The 22,944-nt window shown below is 46.2% G+C and overlaps 1 protein-coding gene across 1 annotated transcript; it reads right to left on the bottom strand.

The window, feature by feature from the left end:
- Positions 1-605: 605 nt before the first annotated feature.
- Cd59 (CD59 molecule (CD59 blood group)) lies at positions 606-17,074 on the bottom strand. The gene is made up of 5 exons (XM_052183114.1): positions 16,960-17,074; positions 10,110-10,188; positions 4,484-4,585; positions 1,235-1,464; positions 606-808 (listed from the first exon to the last, which is right to left on the bottom strand). Exons 2-4 carry the CDS (start codon positions 10,168-10,170, stop codon positions 1,235-1,237), a joined length of 393 nt encoding a protein of 130 aa, XP_052039074.1. The 5' UTR covers positions 10,171-10,188; positions 16,960-17,074; the 3' UTR covers positions 606-808.
- Between the last annotated feature and the right edge of the window lie 5,870 nt (positions 17,075-22,944).

Here is a 22,944-nt window from a genome sequence, read left to right as displayed (position 1 = left end):
GCTTACAACTGTCTGTGACTCCAGTTCCAGGGGATCAGAAACCCTCTCACAAGCATACATGTAGGCAAAGCACCAATATGCATAAAAAAATAAAATCATTAAAAGAAATATTTTAACAAGTTTTCTTGTTTAATTTTTTTTAACTTAACTTTTTAAAAAAAAGTTTCTGAAGTTAATAAAGAAATCCCTTCTTCTGCAAGTGTCAGGCTAGGGCACTAAATACAGCCAGAGTCCCCAGATCATGTGGTTACATCTATGTATCTTGTGAGATACTCTCCAGCATGAACAGGAAAATGGCCGTCTCCTTTCTTAGGAGAAAGGCTTCCAAAGCCTGGGTCTTTCCCACTGTGCTGACAGCCCTGGCGATTGTATTGTATATGGACTGTGCTGGAACACCAAAAAGCCAAAGAGCGGGATGCAGGCAGGTAGAAGATGTTCACTGGCCTCTGCTAGTCATAGAAGCATCTGGACATCTCAAATGGCAACCTCGTAGTCTGGTCCCACTACTACTTCCACCCAAAGGTGGGATGCATGCGCTGTGTTCATGCATGCCTGAAGGGTCTTCCTCTTATGAGACGTTTAAAATAAGCACACTTAAACGTCCATCACAGTCTAGCAGTGTTTATTTTTCCGTTATGTGGAAGAGAGTTGAGATAATATGCACACACTCATTGATCTGAGCTCCACTGCCAACACTATTTTTGTTTCCTTGGTTGGTTGTTTTTGCTTTTGTTTTACTAAGCAAAAAAACAGTCACTGCCTCTGACTGACAGCTCACATCTGGAACATCCACACACAAGGTCAGAACCTGTGAAGATTATGAAAGCATTTTTGAGTGTGTCAGAGTGGTAAAGAGAGTCTGGTTCACTTACTTCTAAAGGGACTGTCTGATCTCACTCCTCAGCTACCTTGCAGGAACCTGAGAGAATCCCTGCGTGTTGCCAGAAATGCACTTAAGCTGAAACTGAGAGCCAGTCCTCCCAAGTGGCAAAGAAGATGATATAACCTATCGGTGTTCTACCCATGTACTCTGTAACTGCAAGTGGGCCTTCCCTGTGTACACAGTGCTCTTCCACACTGTTTATACTCCTCCCTCTTATCCAAGATGTTCAAGTGAACTTTATTGTTTCCTAAACAAAACAATAATAGCTGGAAAATAATAAAGACTTTAGAGTGCCGCAGCAGCAGAAAAAAAAAAGATACAGAAAGGAGGTATCCGGGGTTTAGAGATTACTTAGAAACAAAGCTTCAAAATGGCCGCCAGAACCGAGCTCCCCAACAATGCTGTCTTCCCCAGTAAGGAGGTGGCTTCGTTGTTTGGCTTGACTGCTCCTTCTTCGAGATTTTTGTTACACATGTCCACCTGGCAGCATCTGTACTGTACGTCTGCCAATTCTAATCGGCTCAAAATGAACTTGGCAGTACAGTCCGAAAATTTCCAACACTGTTGATACACTTGCCTTCCTGTGGAGAGATGTACACATATGCTAAGAAGAGACAAGGAAGAGACAAGTTCCTCCCCATCTGTGGCAGGCAGGAGAGCTGGCCTGTGGTTATGACAGTGGGAGAAGTGATCGGATCCCTCACCAGCTGCAACACTTGGGAAAGTGGGCCCTGCACCTCGCTTGGACAACAAGGGTAGAGCTGGCCCTGGTGGCAGGAGCTTGCTGGTGAGCCTGCCTGAGGGCATGACAGCAGGAGAGCCTTGGGCTGGCTGACCAATTCAGATACCTCTCAGGCACAGATCCAGGGCTTTGAACTAGCCTACACCAACATTCAACCCACTGATGAACTGCTGGAGTGCATGAAGGAGCTGGTCCTACAGATCCAAAACTACAGGATCTCCATGACACAGGGCAATGGGATATCAGAGAGCAGTCCCAGAGAGATTCCAGTATCATAGAGTAGCAGAAGCCAGAGACCTTGTACCAGACCAAGGTATTTCAAGCATAAAAGTGTAAACAAAAGGGTACACTGTGGGACACACTGTGATACACTACAGCTTCCACAACGGGGAGGTTGCAAAGGTGGAAGGTGGGTGTGAAAGGAGGGAGAGATGAGTGGGATTGGGGTACATGATGTGAAACTTAAAGGGACCAAAAACAAGGAAGAAGGAGGAGGAGGAAGAAGAAGAAAAAGAAGAAAAAGGAGAAGAAGAAAAAGGAGAAGAAGAAGAAGAAGAAGAAGAAGAAGAAGAAGAAGAAGAAGAAGAAGAAGAAGAAGAAGAAGGAGAAGGAGAAGGAGAAGGAGAGGGAGAGGGAGAGGGAGAGGGAGAGGGAGAGGGAGAGGGAGAGGGAGAGGGAGAGGGAGAGGGAGAGGGAGAGGGAGAGGGAGAGGGAGAGGGAGAGGGAGAGGGAGAGGGAGAGGGAGAGGGAGAGGGAGAGGGAGAGGGAGAGGGAGAGGGAGAGGGAGAGGGAGAGGGAGAGGGAGAGGGAGAGGGAGAGGGAGAGGGAGAGAGGGAGAGGGAGAGGGAGAGGGAGAGGGAGAGGGAGAGGAGGAGGAGGAGGAGGAAGAAGAAGAAGAGGAAGAAGAAGAGGAAGAGGGAGGAGGAGGAAGAAGGAGGAGGAGAAGGAGGAGGAGGAGGAGGAGGAGGAGGAGGAGGAGGAGGAGGAGGAGGAGGAGGCAGGTATAGTTCTGAACCTGCCGTTCTGTGCCTTGGAGCTTAGCCTATGGGAATAGAGAGGCAGACAGAGGCACCCAACTGGGCTAATGAAGGGAGGCAAGCAGGTGATGGCACAGCTCCAAATGGAGGCTTTTTCATAAATCTAAAGCCTTGTTAGAGGCAGTAGAGGAGTGTGTGAGTGTGAGAATGTGCGAGTGTGTAGGTGTGAGTGGAGGGAGAGTTAGAGGCAGCTATGCTTCTATTCAAGAGGAAAGTGTGGCAATGCCTACGAAGATTTTGAAGTACATGTTGTCTCTGATCAATCAATTCTACTTTGACAGTGGGGTAAATGACACAATATTATTTGTAAAGCAAGAACTTTTAAAAACAAAACTTATCCATGAAATCTGCATATTACATGGTGATGGAGAGATAAAGATTATGTCATAGCTAATAAAAAGGGTTAATATCAAGAAAAATTTGAATGAATCAAAATACTTTATATGAAAATAATTCAAGAAAGAAAGGAAGGAAGGAAGGAAGGAAGGAAAAAGGTGGAAATGGGATGATCTTGGTACCCGGGTGGAATTACTACATTTTCTATCTTAGCAGTGAATTAACATGGTCTTCAGTGTGGAAGCCCTGCTCTCCTCTTCTTCCCCATGGAATCCATCACGTTGAACATAAAGCCTAGATTTTCAGCTACACACTAGGAGTTTACATAAAAATCATCAGATACTCCCATTTTTTAAAACAAAGTAACTTTGATTGGCCCTTACTTAACTGAAAGGTTTTCTCCTTTCTGATAAAAAAAAAAAAAACATACCTTGGAAGACAGTTTTTATTGTTATCTCTTAGGAAGGGTTTTATCTCATATTCCTCACTATCCTGAAATGGCCATCACTCCTATCTATCTATGGCTCTAAGAGAACATTTATATCTTAGAGCCATAACCACTAAAAACAAAGGTCATAGCTCCAAGCTTCTTCCCTGTCCCCCATTTTTGAAGTTCTTACGTGACAAATCCATAGTTCAACCAACTTTTAAAGCAGATGATATGGACTTGTTCCTATTATATTCCTTCTCTTGCTCAAAAATGCCTTGCTCTCTAAGGCAACTGTCCTGGGCATCTGCAGTGTGGCTTCTCAAATGAATAATTTTCCTTATTTGTCATGTGACATTTAGTATCTTCTGAGTTCACCCCAGGTCTCCTCAGGACTCTGTGTATACTAGATACATGGAGTTAGACAAAAGTATAAGCAGTCATTTGGGACATGCAAACAGGCCAGGGTCAAAGTTTTAACAAATACACTTTCTTCATCTTTTTTTTTTTTTTTTTTTTTTTTTTTTTTTTGGTCAAGACAGTTGACAGGGTTTCTCTGTAGCCCTGGCCGTCCTGGAACTCACTCAGCCCAAGACCAGGCTGGCCTCAAACTCAGAGATCCTCCTGCCTCTGCCTCCCAAGTGCTGGGATTACAGGTGTGCGCCACCACATCTTTTCATCTCTGGCTCAGACCCTGGTTCACTGGAGGCTCCCAGAAGTTTGGGAGGCAGGCTCATTATCACTACTAAGAAGCCTGAGTTTTGGAATCAGATAAATTTCCAAATTCCAAACCCTGTGTGGGCTGCTTGACCTTTGCCTGGTGTGCTATCTGAGCCTCCACTTTCTCATCCGCCATACAGGAAGACTGCCCCAAGGGTCATGTGAGAAGTGACATTTTTATGAAGCATATAGAAAATGCTTAGTGCCCAGTACTTTGTGACCAACCGGTGTTAATAAAGGGCAGCCACTACTTGGTGAGTGCAAACTGGGTGTGATTTGGAGAGGTCCAGGTTTCCCAGGTCCTCACCCCTGACCACAGGGAATCCAGAGGCTCTTACCCGATACAGCGATGAGACAGGAATCCAGGTTAGGAGAGCAAGTGCTGTTTGTTTTGCATGAAGAAACCGGGTCTAAACAGTGGTAGCATTTGAGTCTAACACCTAGAATAAGAAAGAGACTCTGTTGAAACCAGCGGTGTCTTAGACTCTGGTTGACCTCACCATCACTAGTGAGCACAGGTCCCGGTCAACTTCCTTATTTTTACCTTTTAATTAAAACGTTGACAATTTCATACTTGTATATGATAGATTGTGAGCACCTTCACATGCACCGTTTGCCTTCCCTTACTTCCTCCCCTTCCTGCTGAATCCTTTTTCCCCCCAGATAGTCTCCTTCCTACTTTCAGATGTGACTGAGTTGAATTAAGGTAGGGAAAGCTCAATTCTTTCCCTACAGGGCTGTCTGAGGTTCCGTCACCATTATGATTCACACAGGAAGTTCAGGACTGGTGGGGAAAAGAAGTAAGGCAAAAGTAACTCAGTGAGTTGATTTCTTCTTTCTTTTTTTCAAAATAGGTGTGCAAAACTGGGCTAGCCAGCACCCTCAGCAAAATCACCTCTGTCTTTTACCCTAGCGGAGGTGGTGACTGCCTTTCAATCCATTGGAGTAACTGAACTAGTTAATCCAGCACAAAGAGGAAAAGGTCAGAAATATAGTCCCTTGTCAGCTAATTAGAAAACAGTAAAGACATTCCTCATATCAACCAACCAATTACTTCACAGGAAATGGGGGTGGGGGTCATTTACCTTTCCTCTTGGGAAGGAATTATCTGTTAGAGTTGAACTAGAAGCTAATCAGAACTTGCTTCCCTCCTGTCTTAATAGATACAGGGGCCCCTACCCCCCTGCGATTCCAAGGCTCCTCAGACATGCCCCCCAGCCCCGGACTTAGGAGAAGAAACACTAAAGCCAGGAGAAAGAGAGGTGGCCTTTTTATCTGCAGCAGCCTCAGTTCTAGGCTCTCAGTGTTGACTCTGGGATCCTGGCTGCTCTGGGAGTGGTAGAAAGCTTGTCTGAGCTCATGAGGCAAATGCCTTAGAGTATGTGGATTCCAGGAGAATGACAGTTGTCAAGACCTCAGAGGTCAAAGAGCACGCTTCCCACCCATCTAGTGAATGCACCTGAGGTGCATTTCTTCCATGCTTCCCCTTCACCTTCTAGACTTTTCCCTCACTCCCTGACTCATTTCCTTTCTTGCTTTTCCACGCCTTCTGAAGTCCCCTCTTTCCCCTTCAAACCCTGCCACACTCTCTGATGTTAAATAAACCACATTTGAGACCTCTCAATACTACAAACCAAAGCTCCTGGGGGAAAAAAGCTAAAGCTTTAAGGGAGCTTCTTTGAAGTTGAGGAACACGCAGGGCTTCAAGGACTGTCGAGGTGGGAATGTGAAGTGCAGAAACAAATTCCTTTGAGCCATCATTAGCCCTCTTAGCCTTTTATGGCCTGCCTCTGTACTTGACCAAATAGTTTGGAATGTACAGACTGAGCACTGGTTTCTAACCAATCGGAAGGCTATGAATACACCAGAGAGCATCTGAGGTCCCCACTTCACTTTAGCCCCTACCTAAAGTTTTCACCAATGTATTCCAATAGCCTCTTGATTTATGACTTTCTTGGTTCTCTTACTATTTTCTATTTTTCTCATCAAAATGCTTCCACATTGGGACGTAGAACTTAGGGTAATCTAAATCTGTGTTCCTGGGCTCCAGAAGAAACTGCCTCTTATCCCCCACTTTGAGATGAGAGTCCTGTTTTTGTTTTGATAGTAGTACAGTACCTAAGACAGAAAGTCCAGGAAAAGCTAACTTTTCAAAACAACAATGGGCTATCATCTTTGCATTCAGATTGAGAATCCATTTTGTTGCCAGGAAGAAAATTTACTTTGCCATTATGTATTGAATTAGCTGCAGAAAAATGAGCTCAAACATAGAATTATAACACATAGCCTATAGATTAATAAAACAAAAACCACTTCATTTAAAAAAACAAACAAACAAACAAGGAAGAGACTGAGGGAGGTCAGACACCACAAAGGCCTGTATTGGCTATCTGGCCCTTTAGAGAAAAAGTTTAAATGACCTCTAGAATAGGATATTATCATTGAACTGTTTCCATCTAGGATAGACCCAGGGCCAGAAGTATAGACAGACAACACACGACAACAGGTATCCAACTAAACTCCTGTGGACTGGGCAACCTGGTCATAGCAGAAAAATTAAGCCCTGGTTCCCCAACTCAAAAAACAAAACAAAACAAAACGCCAGCTAATTATGATTTAGTGTTGGGAGCTAGATTTTTTCTTCTTCAATTTTGTAACTAAAGACGAGGCAAAAATGAATTATAGTCAGTATATGTGAGGAGAAGGTGAGGCAAGAGCCAATTCATGCGGGTGTGGAGGCAAACCCTTCCCCATGCCAGAGAAAATGATCTTCCTGTCACAGGGCATCCACCAGGACAGCAGTATCTGGTAGCACCCACCTACAGAAAAATATTTTCAAAGATAAAATATGTACAGTCTCATAGGATGTCCTAGGTATGTCATGATTAAGCCCAGTGTGGGTTTTGAAACCCAAGCCATGACCTTTAGTTCTAAGGCCGATGACTCTGCCTATCATCAGGGGACAAAGGAGATGATTCTGAAAGCTGAGATCATCCCTTCTCAGTATGGCCAGGAAGCAAGCTCTCTGTAGTCTATCAATACTTAAGCCTTTAAAGGTGTGACATCTCATTTACAGGATGCTTTTTGATTTGGGAAGGGTCTAATTCAGCATCAGTACTGAAACATCAGTAACAACAAAACAAAACTCCTCCCACCCCCCACCCCTGTTTTGCTTGCAGATGACAAGACCAATACCCGGAGAGGTGCGCTGAACTACGGAAGGATACTCAACAATAAAGTGAGAGAGTCCATCAGAACTCCATCAGACATTTCTGCTTTATCTCCTCCTCCAGCATCAACACGAGAAACCTTAGGATGCCATTTCTCTACAGTTCTTTCCTTGTGTTAGGTATAGATACATACATTCAAAAAAGCAAAGAATGGGGGAGGAAGGGCATTGTGTTAGCCTGGTTATTTGAGGGCCAGTTTATAAGATCACCCACAGAAGTGAACTGGTCTACTAGCTGCAGCCAGAGGCCAAGTGACTGAGGGACAAGGCTTAGGATGGCAAGGTCAAGGTCAATGCCAATGCTGGAAACTTCTGTAGGGCAGACATATCCCTAGCTAGCACATTCAATCAGTGTTCCAATGTCTGTGCACCTATATGCTAGGCCCTTCAGATAATCATTACAAATAGCAGGCTCAAGAAATGCCATACCCATTTCGGAAAAGAAAAATAAGGCTAAGATATTAACAAACGTGACAAATGTCTCAGTGACAGACTTGAGACTTGAACCCAGACTATCAGTTCTAAAGCTCAAGACTGGTTTAGCCAAGATATTTTCTAACTTCATTGAGTTGGAAAAAGTAAACACTGTAGATTGTAAGAGAAGTCAGGTCAGCTGGGCTGGTGGTGGTGCACGCCTTTAATCCCAGCACTCGGGAGGCAGAGGCAGGTAGATCTCTGGAGTTTGTGGCCAGCCTGGTCTACAAAGCAAGTTCCAGGACAGCCAAGACTGTTACATAGAGAAACTCTATCTCAAGAAACCAAAGGGAGTGGGGGTAGGTCTTAAGTCAATGGATGGTTGTGACTGGGGAGGACAGAGGGGAGGGCTTGTCTCTCTGGGCCACTTCTTACTCTAGTTTCTGGAGAGGCTTATCCTACTCTAACAATTGAAAACCTGTACTACTTGATTTTCTTTAATACAAAGAATCAAATGTTATTTCTTTGGTCAAAAGCCTTTGACACACTGGCTTGTGACCAGGAAAATTCTCCTGAAGACTTCCAAGGGTCTTAGACAATAGAAATTAAAAAAAAAAAAAAAAAAAAGATCCAGTCTGTTTTTCTTTCTCTTGTGTCTTTAGCCTCACACTCAAATTCTCTGAGGAAGAGGACTATGTATATCCCATGCTTGTCTCAGGGAAGCCAATGGTCTCAAACCCATCAGTTCCCAGACAGGTGCAGATTACTGTGATAGGCTATTAGAACGACAGGAAATGCAGCAGGAAGAAGAACTAAGGGTGAAAGGAATCTGACAGAGGGAACCCCCTTACAGCTCACCACGAGGGTTACAAAAGCAGACAAGAGAAGGAAGAAGGAAGGAAGCCATGAGATGGGACACGCAATGTCCCCCCGGGGCAAGTGACTCTGCTTCCATCCTCTCCACTGGCAGTGGACAGTCTCTGTGACCTCTTACAGATCGGTTAGCTAGGAACAAAGGAGAAGATCTGGCTCAGTCCCTGGTATATAAGCAGTCAGGGGATGTCAGCTATTAACACTCCAACACTGCAGGAACCTTCCCTTTCTACTTCTCGTATCGCTGTTTCTTTCTCATCTCCACCTTCCCACCCACCCCCAAAAGCCAATAATGGATAGGACATGGGCAGAAAAATAATCCTTGCTCTTTAAAACAACACAAAGTGGGTTGTTTTTGTTGTTACAAAAGAATCAGAACCAGGAAAGGGTGCCCCCAAAATGGATAAGTCACCTGGGAATGACGTTCATGGGTGAAACCAGGAACTCCAGTGACAGACTGAGGTCACATTGTGACATGCTACTTCTGGGTATTACTATACACAGTCAAAATATCTTGTATTATTCAGAAGTTTATAACCCCTTTGGGCTTCAACTTTTTTTTTTCATTTGCAAAAATAGATAGATAGGTACATAAGCTGCTAAATTTGCATGAGGGTTAAATACGTAAATACATGTAAAATGCTTAAAGACAGGCATGACGAAGGCAGCTTCAGTTTATTTAGGTACTGCCACCATCAAGAGCATTATCTCAGTAGCACAAGAAAATGGGTGGGGTGGAAGGACAGAGATATGAGGCTGACCTCATAGTGGGCCCAGACTGCCGCCGCCGCTGCTTTGTTCTGTAAAGGAAATAACGGTGTTTCTCACCGAGAGCCTGTATATGAATCCCTAAACCCAGGAGCCTTGATATTAACAGGATGGCAGGCTCCATTTCACTTCCTCAAGGAAGTTCAGAGATCTCAGGTTGTCATACCCAGGAGTGGCAAAAGCTACATCCTCCATATCAGAGACAGCCCAGCCGCAGACTCACACTGTGAAACCTTGGCCCTTTAAGACTATAAAGAAGGTGCCTCCACTTACGGTTCTCAGCATAGTCCCTGCTACTTGCTGTCTGTCTGTACATCCGTGGCATTAATAACTCGAATAAACTCTTACCCAAAAGGACAGTCCACCCAGTGTTCCCATTATATCCCACACCTGAGATCTTTAAGAAAGGACTTGTGTAGCATTCTATGGATGGATGACATCTGCTGGAATCCCAAAGCAGTATGTGGACAGACAAGAAACTTGATCTCTCCACTCCTGTTAAAACAGTTCTGTAAACCAGGATTTAGCTCAGACAGGCACTCCAGAACTGGCACACAAGCAGGGCCTGGAACACGTGAAGGTGAGGGACTGGAAGCCAGTGGCACCAGCTCAGACTACCAGAGGCCCGAGAAAAAGTAGCATCATGGCCAGGGGTGATTCAGGGGCTCTGGGTCACTCACCTGTGGAGCAGAGGACAGCGAGAAGCAGCAGGAGTAAGACAAGTCCCCTCTGAGCTCTCATTCTGCTGGTCCACCAAATCTGGAATGAACAAGAGTTGTCACTGACCTAAGATACCTTCCAGGTATTTCTGAAACCACCAGTTAGAACCCAAGGAGGTCTTGGGAAATGCACAGAAGGCTAACAGAACAGGCAAGAAACTTCCACTGAGGTAGAACATATAAACTAAGGGCAGTTCTTAGTAGGGCTGTAATAGTCCTCTCTTCTTGCTTCAAGACCTCAGGAAGTGAAGAAATGTTCATCCTAAGAAGAGCAGCTATGCAGGAACTCCTAACCCACTTCTGACCCTCAATATGCATCTGTCCCTTAAGAAACATAGTCCATAGAAGCCGGTGTTCATGACCACCCAGGGAATAAATCTATCCTTCCCTGGGTCAGGGATACTGATGCTTATCTTGCATGTGTAAGACCCAGGGTTAGATACTCAGTACTGCAAAGAGAGAAACTGCTATCTTCCCATTGCTGTCATTTAGTCTAACGAAAACGTGAGACAACCAATTCACAGGGTCGCTTCTGTGTCAGTTCTCATGGCCCTGCCCAAGCTACTGGTTGAACAAGAGTCCCCTTTCCCTAAGCCAGGTCACTGAGTAAAGGGTCTAAGCAGACCTCTTGGAGGCACCAGAAGGCAGGCATGTGTGTACACAGAAGGGCTGTGTGTAAACAGGAGGCTTGTGTGTATACAGAAGGCCTATGTGTACTTTAGGGAAGAAAGAGGCTATTGGGTAACTTGGATAAATAGTCCTCACTGCACAAATGAAAAGGTGGCTAGCAACAAGCAGCATACAAGAAAGCAAGTATGGAAATGCCTGGAACTTTCCTATCACTCAGAAAAACAAAACAAAAAAAACAAAACAAAAAAAACAAAAAAATACCCAAGGCATAGATGGTTTCAAACCTTCCTCCTGCCAACTCTGGCAAGTAGATTTAAGAAGTGTATACCTTGGGACCCACTCTGAAACAGGCGACACTTGTCACTAAATAACAGGTGACAAGTTATTTAAACCATGGGGCTCTATATGTTTTTCTCCTTAGACCACAGGCCAAGACCCAAGCCTCCAGACACGGGGGAGAGCTACCTATGTCTTCAGTGTTAAGAAATTTGAAGTTCTGGATGTGCCATCAGCTTTGTCTTTGAAGAAAGTCTGCTGACCACAGTCAGGAGAAGAGTGAGAAACTGAAGAAAGCAATGTCTACACTGTCCATTGAGTCATGCTGAGCCACCATGGGGTGTGTGTACTTCAAGGACAAACAGGGCCTGGCCATTTCCTTACAAGCGGTGTCCCACCTATCCCCTCAGTGTGCTGTCATCTTCCTGCCTGGTTACTCATAGGGAGGATTGTGAATGATTACAGATTCAGGTTAGGCAGGGCTTGGGGTATAGAAAACTACTGAAGGGAGAAAAGAGAGGGAGAGTGTTGACCTGAAGTCCTTAAATAGGCAGGAGGGCCTCAGACCCTCAGGAAGAATGGACCAGCTGGGCCAGGCATTGGCATTAGGGGAGGAGGGAAGGGAGTTCTGCATCCCAAAAGACACTGGGAAGGTATCAGATCTGCAGGAGCTTCCAACACTAGGAAACTTCCCATGGAAATGAACCCAACATGAATAACACTGTGGGAATACACACAGTCCCTTCCCCAAATGTGCACTGTGATGAGGTACAGTGGTAAGAACTGGAAAGACTGAAACAGAGATCTGGTCAACGATGGGGTTTCTAAGTCTAGTTTAGAGTTCTCCAAACAGTCTTGAATTGTTCTCCGGTTGCCCTGGCCACTTATTTGCTGTGTGCTACCTCTGACCTCCACTCTTGATCCAGTAAATGTGGGACCTGTTAGATGTACTGCAAGGGACATTGTGTGGCTAAAGAAGGCACCCTAAAGAGGAAGATGAGGAGCTGTCACTACCACTGAGACTAAGAAGTCACACAGTACCCAAGAGGAAGAAACTGTGTAGAAGGGGGTGTTAGTGGGAAGTGTGAGGTTAGCTATCTCAGCATTAGAGAGCAGATGAGGAGAAAGATCTGAGCTCCTAATCTAAGGCAGTCTTCAGAGTTTTAGTTTGCCTGCCTGGTTGCCTACCAGTATATAATAATAATAATAATAATAATAATAATAATAATAATAATAATAATAAAGTAGCATCAGCAGTAGTAGTCAAGGCATGTTTAGAAAAAGGACTCATTGAGCCTCCTGAACAAGTCTTGTAAATGATAACAGGTTTAAATGGATTGGCTAGGACTTCCTTGATCTTCCCTCTTCCCAATAGTTACACTGTACAACCATTTTTTTATTGAGTTTTTTTGGTTTTGGAATTCTGAAATGGAGTTACTAAATATAGATAATGATCTATGGCTACTAAAAAGGAAATGTGTAATGTGAAATTTTTCCCGAGGTTTCTAATTATAAAAATGCCTGGCTCGTTATAGACTGCACTGGGGGAGAGAGGAGGCAGAGTAGAGGGCTGGGGAGAAGGAAGGATTGTTACCTTGCTTGACTGTTACTCGCCACAGTTTAAGGTGTTTCCAATGCAGCTTCAAGCCAATGGCTGTTCCACCTCCAACTCATCACACAAGCATGCTACTCTTGGAAACTTAGTCATGGCTTTGTTTTGACATCAGTGCACAAGGCCATTTGATAAATACACATATGCACTTCATGTGCGGTTTATTTTTATTTTTATATTATCCTACCTGATTGGATATAAAATATATACTAGCTCTCTGAACTGAATGTGTCATTTTACATCTATGTGTGTGTGTGTGTGTGTGTGTGTGTGTGTGTGTGTGTGTGAGTGAGAGAGAGAGAGAGAGAGAGAGAGAGAGGTATTGACTCCTATGTCTGGTCAGAAAACAGTTATTTAATTCTCCCATATTTACTCTGACTTGGGTTCAGATCTGACCTGGAAATTACCCTTTCAGTCAGGACCCTACACCTCTGAATTTCTTTCAGTATGAACAAAATAATAGCTGTTGAAACCAGGGGAAATGCTGGAGGAACCAGGGCTGTTCTCTGGATCGTTTTAAAAACTAGGAAGGGGACACAGAGAAAGGGAGGGGGGTCAGTCTCTGTATTTCCTAACCAATGAGGGGTGCACTTTGGATCTTCCGAATAAGTACTGCACCAAACTGAGCTACACCCCTACATTCTAGACGCTCCAAACACCACCCCTTACCTGCCTTTGCCGCTGGGAGTACTCTGCAGAATGAGCACATCAGAAAGCAAGTCCTCTAACTGTTCTCTATGACAGTGGAAGTCATCGAGTAAAGATGCTACAGGATTCCTTTACAGGGCCAGCAAGAAGGCTCAGCAGATTAAAGGTCCTTGCCGCCTCAGTCTCACTACCTGAGCTCAATCAGGGTCCGCATGGTGAAAAAAAGAGACCCAACTTTGCAAGTTTCCCTCACACATTAACACCAACAAATAGTGAAATAAAGGTAATAAAGTGAATTAAAGAAAGTCAAAAGACTGATACAGTTAAAAAAATCATTCTATAATAAATCCAATCTGAAAATTGCTTATTCATTCCCAGACAAGGGGAAAGCCAAAAGGGACAACAATCTTGACTAAGTTGCTGTACTGTTGTGGGTAGCAAACACTTTTGTCATATTAGTAAATAGAAAATGCAGTATGAATGTAATATGGTAGTCCATTAAAAAAAAGAAAGAAAGAAAAGAATCCAGCTCCCCAAATACAAGTTTAATATTATATATATATATTAATATATATATTAACTTATTTACTTGCATGGACATGTAAAAATCCAAAGAATCTGATGGAAAGCACCTGTCATATTACATAATGATTTATGATGGAGTGCTTAAGGAATTTTCTGAGGGCATACTTAACTATTATGCAGTAGATTTGGCCTCAGTCACTAGCCCTTCCCAGTCATCCCTAAGGCAGGAACCTTGGGAGCCCACTGTGAGCAGATGTGTGGTGTCCTGGACTACATAAGAGGGCTTGAACACTGGTTCTCCGTTTCTTTGACCATGATGAGTAGGACCACTAGACTCTACCCTAGAGTCTGGGTAGGCCTAAACCACAGCACAACAGTATGCATAGTCCACAGGTCCGAAGTGCTGCAGATGTTCCTAGAGGCCATGCTGAGAACCAGTGGGTTGCAGTGACCTACCTCAAGGGTTGAAAGTGACTCTCCCAGCAGGGCTGTAAAATAAGCTGTTGGTGTTAATTAAATAATTAGAAGTGTCTTTCTTCAGGGTCTACCTAGGTGATTTCGCCACTTGATGCAACCTGATACCAAACAGAGCTTGATTGCTTACTTCAGTTGGGGGTGGGGGGGAGGGGCAAGTATTACAGCCCAGTGCTAGTGTTAGCATTCCCGACATACCAATGTAATCCTTACAACAATATAAGGTAAAAGTAATCTCTTCTTAAGCAACTGAGAGCCAAGGAGAGCTAGTTCCTAGGCAGCAGCTGCAGGCAGGCAAAGAAACATCTCTTTTCCACATACCCAGACCTAAGTCTTAAAGCTGTGACCACAGGTAGGCTCTAGGTGGCTTTAAATGACCCTAAGGTTGTATACATTCTTGTGGATGACACTGTTATCCCAGCGCAATCACAGAGTGCTCAGAAGGAAGCGGAAGGGAGCAGAACCTTCCTGGGTTGTGTTGCCAGACACCAGGAAACAGAGGCAGAGGTAGGAGATGAGAACCATACAAACTCATCTTAACATTGCTAACTTCGGGAACAGGGTGAGCTCTACTGGCCACAGCATACGCATGGCCTCTAGAAGGTGAGAGTGCCCAGTAACAGACACGTCGGATCTGGAGTCTCCCGTCACAAAGGCTTCATTCTGCCAAACACTTGAAAGAGTAAGGACAGGGAGCCCTCAGGGCCTCCAGAAAGAAGCCAGGCTGCTATCTCGATTTTAGTTCAGTATATGGACCCTAGACAGACCCCAGTTAGATGAAAGAACTGTAAGATAATTTGTGTTGTAAGCTAATTTTTTATTCATTTGGCAGCAATAAAAAAAAACTAATATAAAGCCAAGCATGTCAGCATGTGCCCGCTGAACTCAATCCATGGGTGGCAGAGGCGGGAAGGTCCTATGAAGCTGAGCATTTTAGATCCATTGGCCAATAAAGTTAGACCCCAATCCAAACAAAAACCAGAACAACCCCCCAAACTTGCCATAACCAGCAACCTCACTACTGGAAAATGGTGAGACAGAATTCAAGCACAGACTGACTGAGCTCAGACCGTAAACATGAATGGAGATTATTATTCAGCTTTCAAAATAAATGCAGCTAAGGAAAATCACACACACACACACACACACACCTGAATGACATTCTCCCTCCCTCCTTTTCTTCCTCTTCCTCTTACAATACGAAGAATGGAAGCCAGCCATCATGCAGCACTGCCATTGAGCTACATCCCCAGCCAGACTGAAGATTTTAACCCCAGCAGTTTCCATAGGATTCAGAGACACCTTCAACCTGGGTTATTACCCCAGGGAGCTTGGGGCTGATGTACTTTAAGGCTGAGCATGTCATTAACAATAAAATAAAATAAAGCTGCAGCCTTGTGATCCTATAAGAAGTTCTGAGAGGGCCAGAGGGATGGAATTACCTGTCCAAGACAACAGAGCAGTCACAAAATCACTTGGGATGTATCTTGCTTTTACTTATCGAGGTCTGGGAGCTCAGTGGCTTAATATAAGCCAGGTTAGCAGTCCTGTGGGCCTGCTGTATGCCGGTATGTGCTTGGACATGCTGCAGCTAAGAATATGACAGACGCCCAAAAATCATTTCTCCAGTTCAAAGCAGTAATTACATCAGCACTCAGGGACAAAGCAAAACACCATCACAATGGAAAAGCCCCTCCCAGCCACCTGGTGGCTCCGATGTTAAGTACTTCAGAGCCCTTGAAATCGCACAGATTTGCTTCACCTACAATGGCCTCCCTCTCTTTACAACTTATTCCAGGACCCCAGATCCCTGGCTCAGTCCGGCGTTCCCACCCTCAAGTCCATTTGTGTTTTGTTTTGTTTTTCCTTCTACTTTGTTCAACCGGCCCAGTAAAAAGGAAGGTTTTTCATTTCTAGCAAAGTACACGTCGAACATTTTTCAGCGTGTGTAGGGCCTAATGAGGTAACTCCTTCGTCTCCCCAGAATGTTAACAGCAAGTGTTGTAAGCGCCCGAGACTGTCATTCTGACGCGGTCATTCCATGTGGCCGAGAGGAAGAACTGGAGGAAAGGTGCCCTCGGGTGGGTCTCCGGAATGTTGGCTGTTTTCCACATTCCGGGAGACGGAAGGTGAGCTAGCTACCTTAGCGCTCACCAGCACCCTGTGAAATACGTCCTTTCCCTTCACTGGTGAGAAAACAAGATTTAATAGCTTGCTTTAGACGACCTACGAACGAAAACAAAAGGTTCATTTCAAAGTCCGCCCTCAACTGAAGGGTGGCCCGGCCTATGCACCAAAGATACCCGCTAGAGCAGTTACAGCTTTGGACCTCGGCAAGAAGAACGGCAGCAGGTTCGTCGAGGCTGAGCTTGCCGGTCGGCCCCGTGAGACCGCATTCTCTCAGAGGCCGGGGCGGCCCTGCACTCAGGCGCCCAGGTTCTGCCGAGCTCCAGCTGAGAGGAGCGCAGGGTGCGGGCTGCGGCACGATGTCTCCATAATAAAAAAGGCTAGCGGAGGTACAAGCTTCCCGAGAGAGAAGGAGCAAGGACACCTGACTGCACCCCCAAGCCCCAGACGCATGCGCTGCCGAAGCACCCCACCTCCCACCGGAGGCTCCGCTCCAGCCGACTCTGTGCCCTTGCTTACCTGCAACCTCGCAGTCAGCTGGATCTCGAGCTGGAAGCTTTTCCACTCGCCAGCGCCTGCGCTCCAGCTCCGACTGCCGACTGCCTGCCGTCAGCGCAGCTACCAAACTCCACAGGCCACTCCCAAAAACTGATGACCACACCCCCTGCGCCTATTCTGGGTCACCGCCTTTGCCTCTGTCAGAGAGCACTTGGCCGCAAGGACCAGACTCCCTGGAAACCTAGGATATGGGAAAGGCTTGTGTTTCCCACTGATTCCTTACCCCTAACTAGGGCATCCTAAAAGGCTCCAGATTTTCCCTTTCCAAAATGTTTTTGTGACCGTGTTTGCTAGTGCCCAGAGCTATCTCTTGGCACATCGTAGATATCTTTCCAGGCCCGCACGGCGGTGACTTGCTCCTGCTCTCAGGTTGTGACAACCTCCAAATAGCTCTTCAGACACAGATGCCATGGTTTTTGTTTGGAATCAAGATAAAATTCTGTTGTGTATTTGAAAACTTTTGTGGACTGTGACCAGAACGACCGCTTAGACCTTCACGTGAAGATGCCTTTATCATTTGGAAAAACTCATATCCAGAAAGGAAGCCACAGGGGAATAATAATTTTAAAAAGAATAAACATTCTGAGAGGCTGGCCTCCTAAGGGAACAAGAAATACTTAAAGCGTCGGCCCCGATAGCTGTGGCATCTCAGGGCTTCTTTGTGCCAAGTTAGAAAAGGAGTGTGAGGGAGAAAGGAGGCTGCGATCCAGCTAGAGAGGTTTATGTTGTTTTCTCTTTTTTTTCTTTTTTTAATTCTTTCTGTCCTCAGGAACATTTCATGGTGGGGTTGTTGTTGTTGTTGTGGTGGTGGTGGTGGTGGTGGTGGTGGTGGTGGTGGTTGTGGTGGTGGTTTTGATTGTTTTGGTTTTCCCCTGTAGTATCTATCCTCCAAAACAGTCCATTTCCCCTGGCTCGCAGTCTGCCACATCCTAAATGACAAAGGAGGCTGGGACATCCACTCTTTCCCTAGCCTATCAATAATCGCAGAGTCTGAGCTATAGAATCAGCACATAAGACACTTTAGACCAAAAATGTAGGCAGCGTGGGGAGTCACCCAGGTAGGACGCCCTAACCATGTTCGTGTTGTTTGTGCTTCTATCCTTTCCTGAAAACTTTTCTTTGCTTTCTGGGATGGGACTGGCACAGAGCACCCACTGGGCTTGGTCCTGAACCATTTTAAGGATTTTCACCTAGTCTCAGAAGACTCTGTGGTTCCCGCAAACTCGCCATCTTTTGCAGGAACAAATGGCCCACCTATAAAGTAGGACGACCTGAGGAGGGGACTTTCCATCTCCGCATCACCTACAGGGTGGATGCTGTAGCTTTGGAGCCCAGGGGCCACTGGACCAAGTCCCACTTATCACCACATGGCAACACCTGGTCCACACGCCCCCTGTTTGGATGAGACCTCTTTTGTCACCACTCTCCATGCTCCCTGCCCTTCTTCCTCTAAAGGAAGATCAGCCTCGGCCCCCTGCCTTGCTCCCCTCTTCTGCTCCTGAGAAGGATCTCTGTCCCCTTCCTTAGGTTCCTGCCCCTGCCATCACTGCCCCTGCCCAGCCAGCACAGTCAGAAGGTGGAGCAGCCCCCGACTCCCGGACTCTCCTGACTCCACTTGGAGTCCACCTCACACTTGCCCGCCCACCCAGTACTGCCCGACAGTCTGCCCGACAGAGGGCCGACTCTACTATGGCCTTACGCCTCAGGGCTATGGGGACCCAGATGCTCAGGAGAGACAGTTCATGTGCTATTTACCAGTAATGATCTCTAAAACCAGAAGTTGCAGAACCCCCCCCCCCCCCTTTCAGAAAGATCATCAGTTCTCACAGGTCTTCTAGATTCAATCATGCTGACTCACCTGCCAGTCTGGGACAACAGTCAGCAACTGCTCCAGGTCTTCTTCACGACAGAGGAGAGAGGGAGGATCCTGGGAGACGCCTGGATTGATTCCGGAGCAAATGGGCTGCCCACTCAAGTCCAGACTGCTATTGATGCAGCCTTTCCTTTGACTCCACCCAACTGGGATTTTAACACTCCAGAAGGTAAGAAGAGGCTCTGGGTCTATCGCCAGATTCTGATGGGGGTGAAGGGGAAATGGGGGCAGCCTCCAAGAGATGGCCTGACGATCCACAAACTTGTCTAAGGTAAGCCAGGTGATTCCGGGAAAGAATGAGAGCCCCAGGACTATCTATAAGGACTTTTTAAAGCCTGTAGGACCTATGCTACTTTTGGCCCAGAAGCCAGAGCACAGCAGTCAGGTATAAACATGGCTTTTGTTAGCCAAACTACCCTTGACATCCTTGGAAGCTTCAGTGTCTGGACAGTTTTGGGGTAAGCAATTGAGTGAGTTAGTCGACATAGCTGAGGAGGTTTTCAACTACCAGGAAACCTCTCCCTCCGCCCCCCCCTCAGGATCGACAGACCAGAGGAATAGCGAAAGTGCTACTCGCTGCAAGGAGCTGTGGCCATCCTGATGAGCATGAGCTGAAAAACCTAGCTAGCAGAAGGGGCCAAGGCAAAGCCACGCCCACTGAAGGAAAAACCTGTCCTCCATTATAGAGGGACCAATGTGCCTATTGCAAGGAAGAAGGCCATTGGAAGAATGAGTGCCCTGAGAAGAATCAAAGGCTCTGGAATTGGAAGAACTCGATGACTGAGTGTCAAGGCTCAACTAGCCCTGCTCCATGAGCCTTGGGTAACCCTAAAGATGGAGGGGAAGCCCATAGACTTTCAGGTGGACACAGGGACACAACATTCTGTTTTGAAACAACTGCTGAGGCCACTGTCAATGGGGGGAGGAGGCAACGCATGCTATCGGATGCCTAGATAAGTAAACCATCCTTAGCATCCCCGTTCCATCAACCCAAAGGCAAGTATGGAAATTTCTGGGATCTACTGGTGGTAGAGTGCCAGAGTTCACTGAGATAGTCAAACCATTATAAAAAGCTATTGGGGCCAAGAAGATAAAATAGAATGTATCGCTAAGATGGACAAGCCTCACGGGAGGCGCTGGCCTTGGCCCTCCCAGACATCCACATGCCTTTCCACCTCTATGTGGATGAGAGAAAGGGGACAGCAAAGGGGGTGCTCAGCCAAACTTTGGGACCATGGAAAAGACCTGTAGCATTTTTATCTAAGAATCTGGACCCCCATGGCCCAAGGATGGCTAGCCTGCCTCTGGATCATAGCTGCCACTGCTCTGGTAGTCAAGGATGCTAACAAAATAACCATGGGGCAGGAACTTGTCACCACCTCCCATACTATTGAGGGGACCCTCAAGAATCCACCCAAACAGTGACTGTCCAGCACCACTGGTGCACTTTCAGGCTCTCCTTTTGAATCCCCCCTCACATAAGCTATAACTCATCATCTGTCCTAAACCCAGCCACCCTGCTACCTGACCTGTCCTTAGACATGCAGCATGATTCTCTATAGTTCTGGAGCACATGCAGAATATCAGGCCAGACTTGACTGACATACCCAGGCCAGATACAGAATGTATCTACTTCACACAGCTTCATCCAGAATGGAATCAGGTATGCAGGTAATAGAGTTGGACTCTGTTATTTGGGCAAGTGCTTTGCCACTTCAGCCCAGAAAGCTGCACTAATAGCTCTAACCCAGACTTTAAAACTGGCAAAAGGGGCCATAACTAACTTTGCTATAGCTTATGAACTTGAGTCCATATACCGAGAGGGAATTACTGACTGCTGGAAAAAAACTAATCAAAAATAAGAAAGAAATACTTATTAGAGGCATTGCAGCTTTCTCTCAAAGTGGCCATAACTGATCACCCTGGGCATCAGAAAGGGACAACAGAAATAGCCTGAGGGAACAGGCTAGCTAGTATCTAGACCTCTCACACTTCCACTGCCAACATCCTGAATATACTGCTGAAGACAAACGACATCAGGCAAAATGCCAAGGAGTTCACAGAATAGACCGATGGTTGCTGACCATCCTACCTAAGGAGTTTGCTAAGCAACTCATCCAGCAGATTCACTAAGCTTCACATCTGGGTCACAGAAACTAAAGGAATTGCTGTGAGGGGCAAGGTGCAAAATATTTGACTTAGGACACTTGATCAGGTAATCTCACACTGTCCCACCTCTCAGGCTGTGAACCCCTCAGGCCCCAATCAAGGAGAATCAGGAGTCAACGGCCAGGGGCTAATTGGGAAATAAATTATACAGAAATAAAACCAGGAACACATGAATATAAGTATTTGCTAGCTTTTATAGATAACTTTTCAGGATGGGTAGAAGCTTATCCTACAAAGGAGACTGCCAATGTGTCGAAGAAGCTTCTGGAAGACAACATATCCAGGTACGGTTTGCCTATCCTGCTTGGGTCTGACAATGGGCCAGCATTCATCTCTCAGGTAACTCAATCTCTAGCACGGGTTCTCAGAACCAATTGGAAATTACATTGTGCATTCAGACCCCAGAATTCAAGGCAAGTAGAGAGGATGGATGAATTGGACCCTAAAGGAGGTCTTGACCAAATTAAGCCTTGAAACTGACTCCTATCTTCCGCCTTGTAAAAGGCTAGGAACACCTGCTGTACTTTAGGTCGCATCCCTTTGAGATCCTAAATGGGAGGCCTCCTCCCACGCTCACTAACCTCCAGTCTGATATCTTAGCTGAATATGACCAACATAAGTTTTTAAGAACCTTGGATGCCCTCCATGGGGTCCAGAAGTGACTCTGGCCTGCCGTCTGCCAGGCTTATGAGTCTGCTCTACCCGTTGCTTTCAAGCAGGTGATGAAGTCTGGATTAAGAGACATAAGCACAAGACTCTGGATCCTCGCTGGAAAGGAGCTCACACCATAATCCTGACCACACCTACAGAGGGGATCCGGACGTGGATACACCACTCCCACATGAAGCCTCCCAGGAGGGAGATGACCCAGCAGCTGAGGTTCCATTGGAGGAGACTTCCAGATGAGTGGCCACAAGAGCAATGGAAGGTCCCCCCACACCCTGTCTATCCACTGACCCTGGGACTCCAGCCTGATCCTGCTGGCTTGCTGCTTATGCTTTGCTGCACCAGCCGCTATGCCCTAAATCTAACCTGGCAGCTAGTTAATGCTGCAATGGATAAGATTGCCAACACTTCCTCCCACTTGGCTCCCCAGGCACCTGGATCCATGACCTTCATGTAGACCTTTGCGACCTAGTGGATGAGGGTGGGACCTCTCAGATCAATGGCCCTTTCCTGGTTACCGTTGCAACTCACCCAGGGTCAAAAGGAACACAGTCTCAGGCCCTTTATGTCTGCCCAGGGTACTCGGGATGGGAGCCAGTGAACCAAATGCAGAGGTCCAGAGTCCTTTTTCTGTGCAACATGGGGATGGGAATCTACTGGGAGGAGAAGCCAGAAACTTCCCGCCGAAGATGACCTCACCGCTATGACCTGGTTTGGGGATACACAGACACTTGGAGCCGGGTCCTGCATGAGAAAGGACACCGAGCCTCCTAGGAGAGAGACTTGCAGATCTTGTTTTGAGCCCCCTTTACTCTCTGGGTACCCCCAAGCAACTACCTTTTCATAAAACTCACAGCAGCTAGCCAGAAGGCTGATTGGACTGCAGGTAAGACATGGGACTAAGACTTACATAGCTGGCTATGATCCAGGACTCCTATTTACTGTCCAACTGCTCCATCGTAGCTTTGTGAGACCCATGGTCCCCTCAGGTCCCAAAAGGGTATTAGCAAGACCAAGCCAACCACCCCATCAATGTCTGCCTCCCATCGCTCCCTCATCAGGACCCACAACCCTTTCACCCCAACAAAGTCTCACTTCATCTAACCAAGTGCTTCCTAAAACCGTTCCTGCAGTGCCCACTTCATCACCAGAGCCAGGACCCCTGCGATTATTAGAAGCCACTTCCCAGGTTCTTAACTCCTCTCACCTGGACTGAGCACAGGGTTGTTGGTTATGCT

This window comes from Apodemus sylvaticus, chromosome 5, assembly GCF_947179515.1.
Source record: "Apodemus sylvaticus chromosome 5, mApoSyl1.1, whole genome shotgun sequence".
In the NCBI taxonomy this organism is placed as follows: Eukaryota; Metazoa; Chordata; class Mammalia; order Rodentia; family Muridae; genus Apodemus; species Apodemus sylvaticus.
Note: the sequence above shows the minus strand (reverse complement) of the source record. Positions and strands in the feature narration are given on the sequence as shown.

Excerpts from the sequence above, each read along its gene's own strand:
- Cd59 (XM_052183114.1), bottom strand. The coding sequence starts at position 10,170 with ATGAGAGCTCAGAGGGGACTTGTCTTACTCCTGCTGCTTCTCGCTGTC. Across the intron at positions 4,586-10,109 it reads CGCTGTCCTCTGCTCCACAG|GTGTTAGACTCAAATGCTAC; the intron begins GTGAGTGACCCA and ends TTCTTATTCTAG. Across the intron at positions 1,465-4,483 it reads CTGTCTCATCGCTGTATCGG|GAAGGCAAGTGTATCAACAG; the intron begins GTAAGAGCCTCT and ends ATCTCTCCACAG.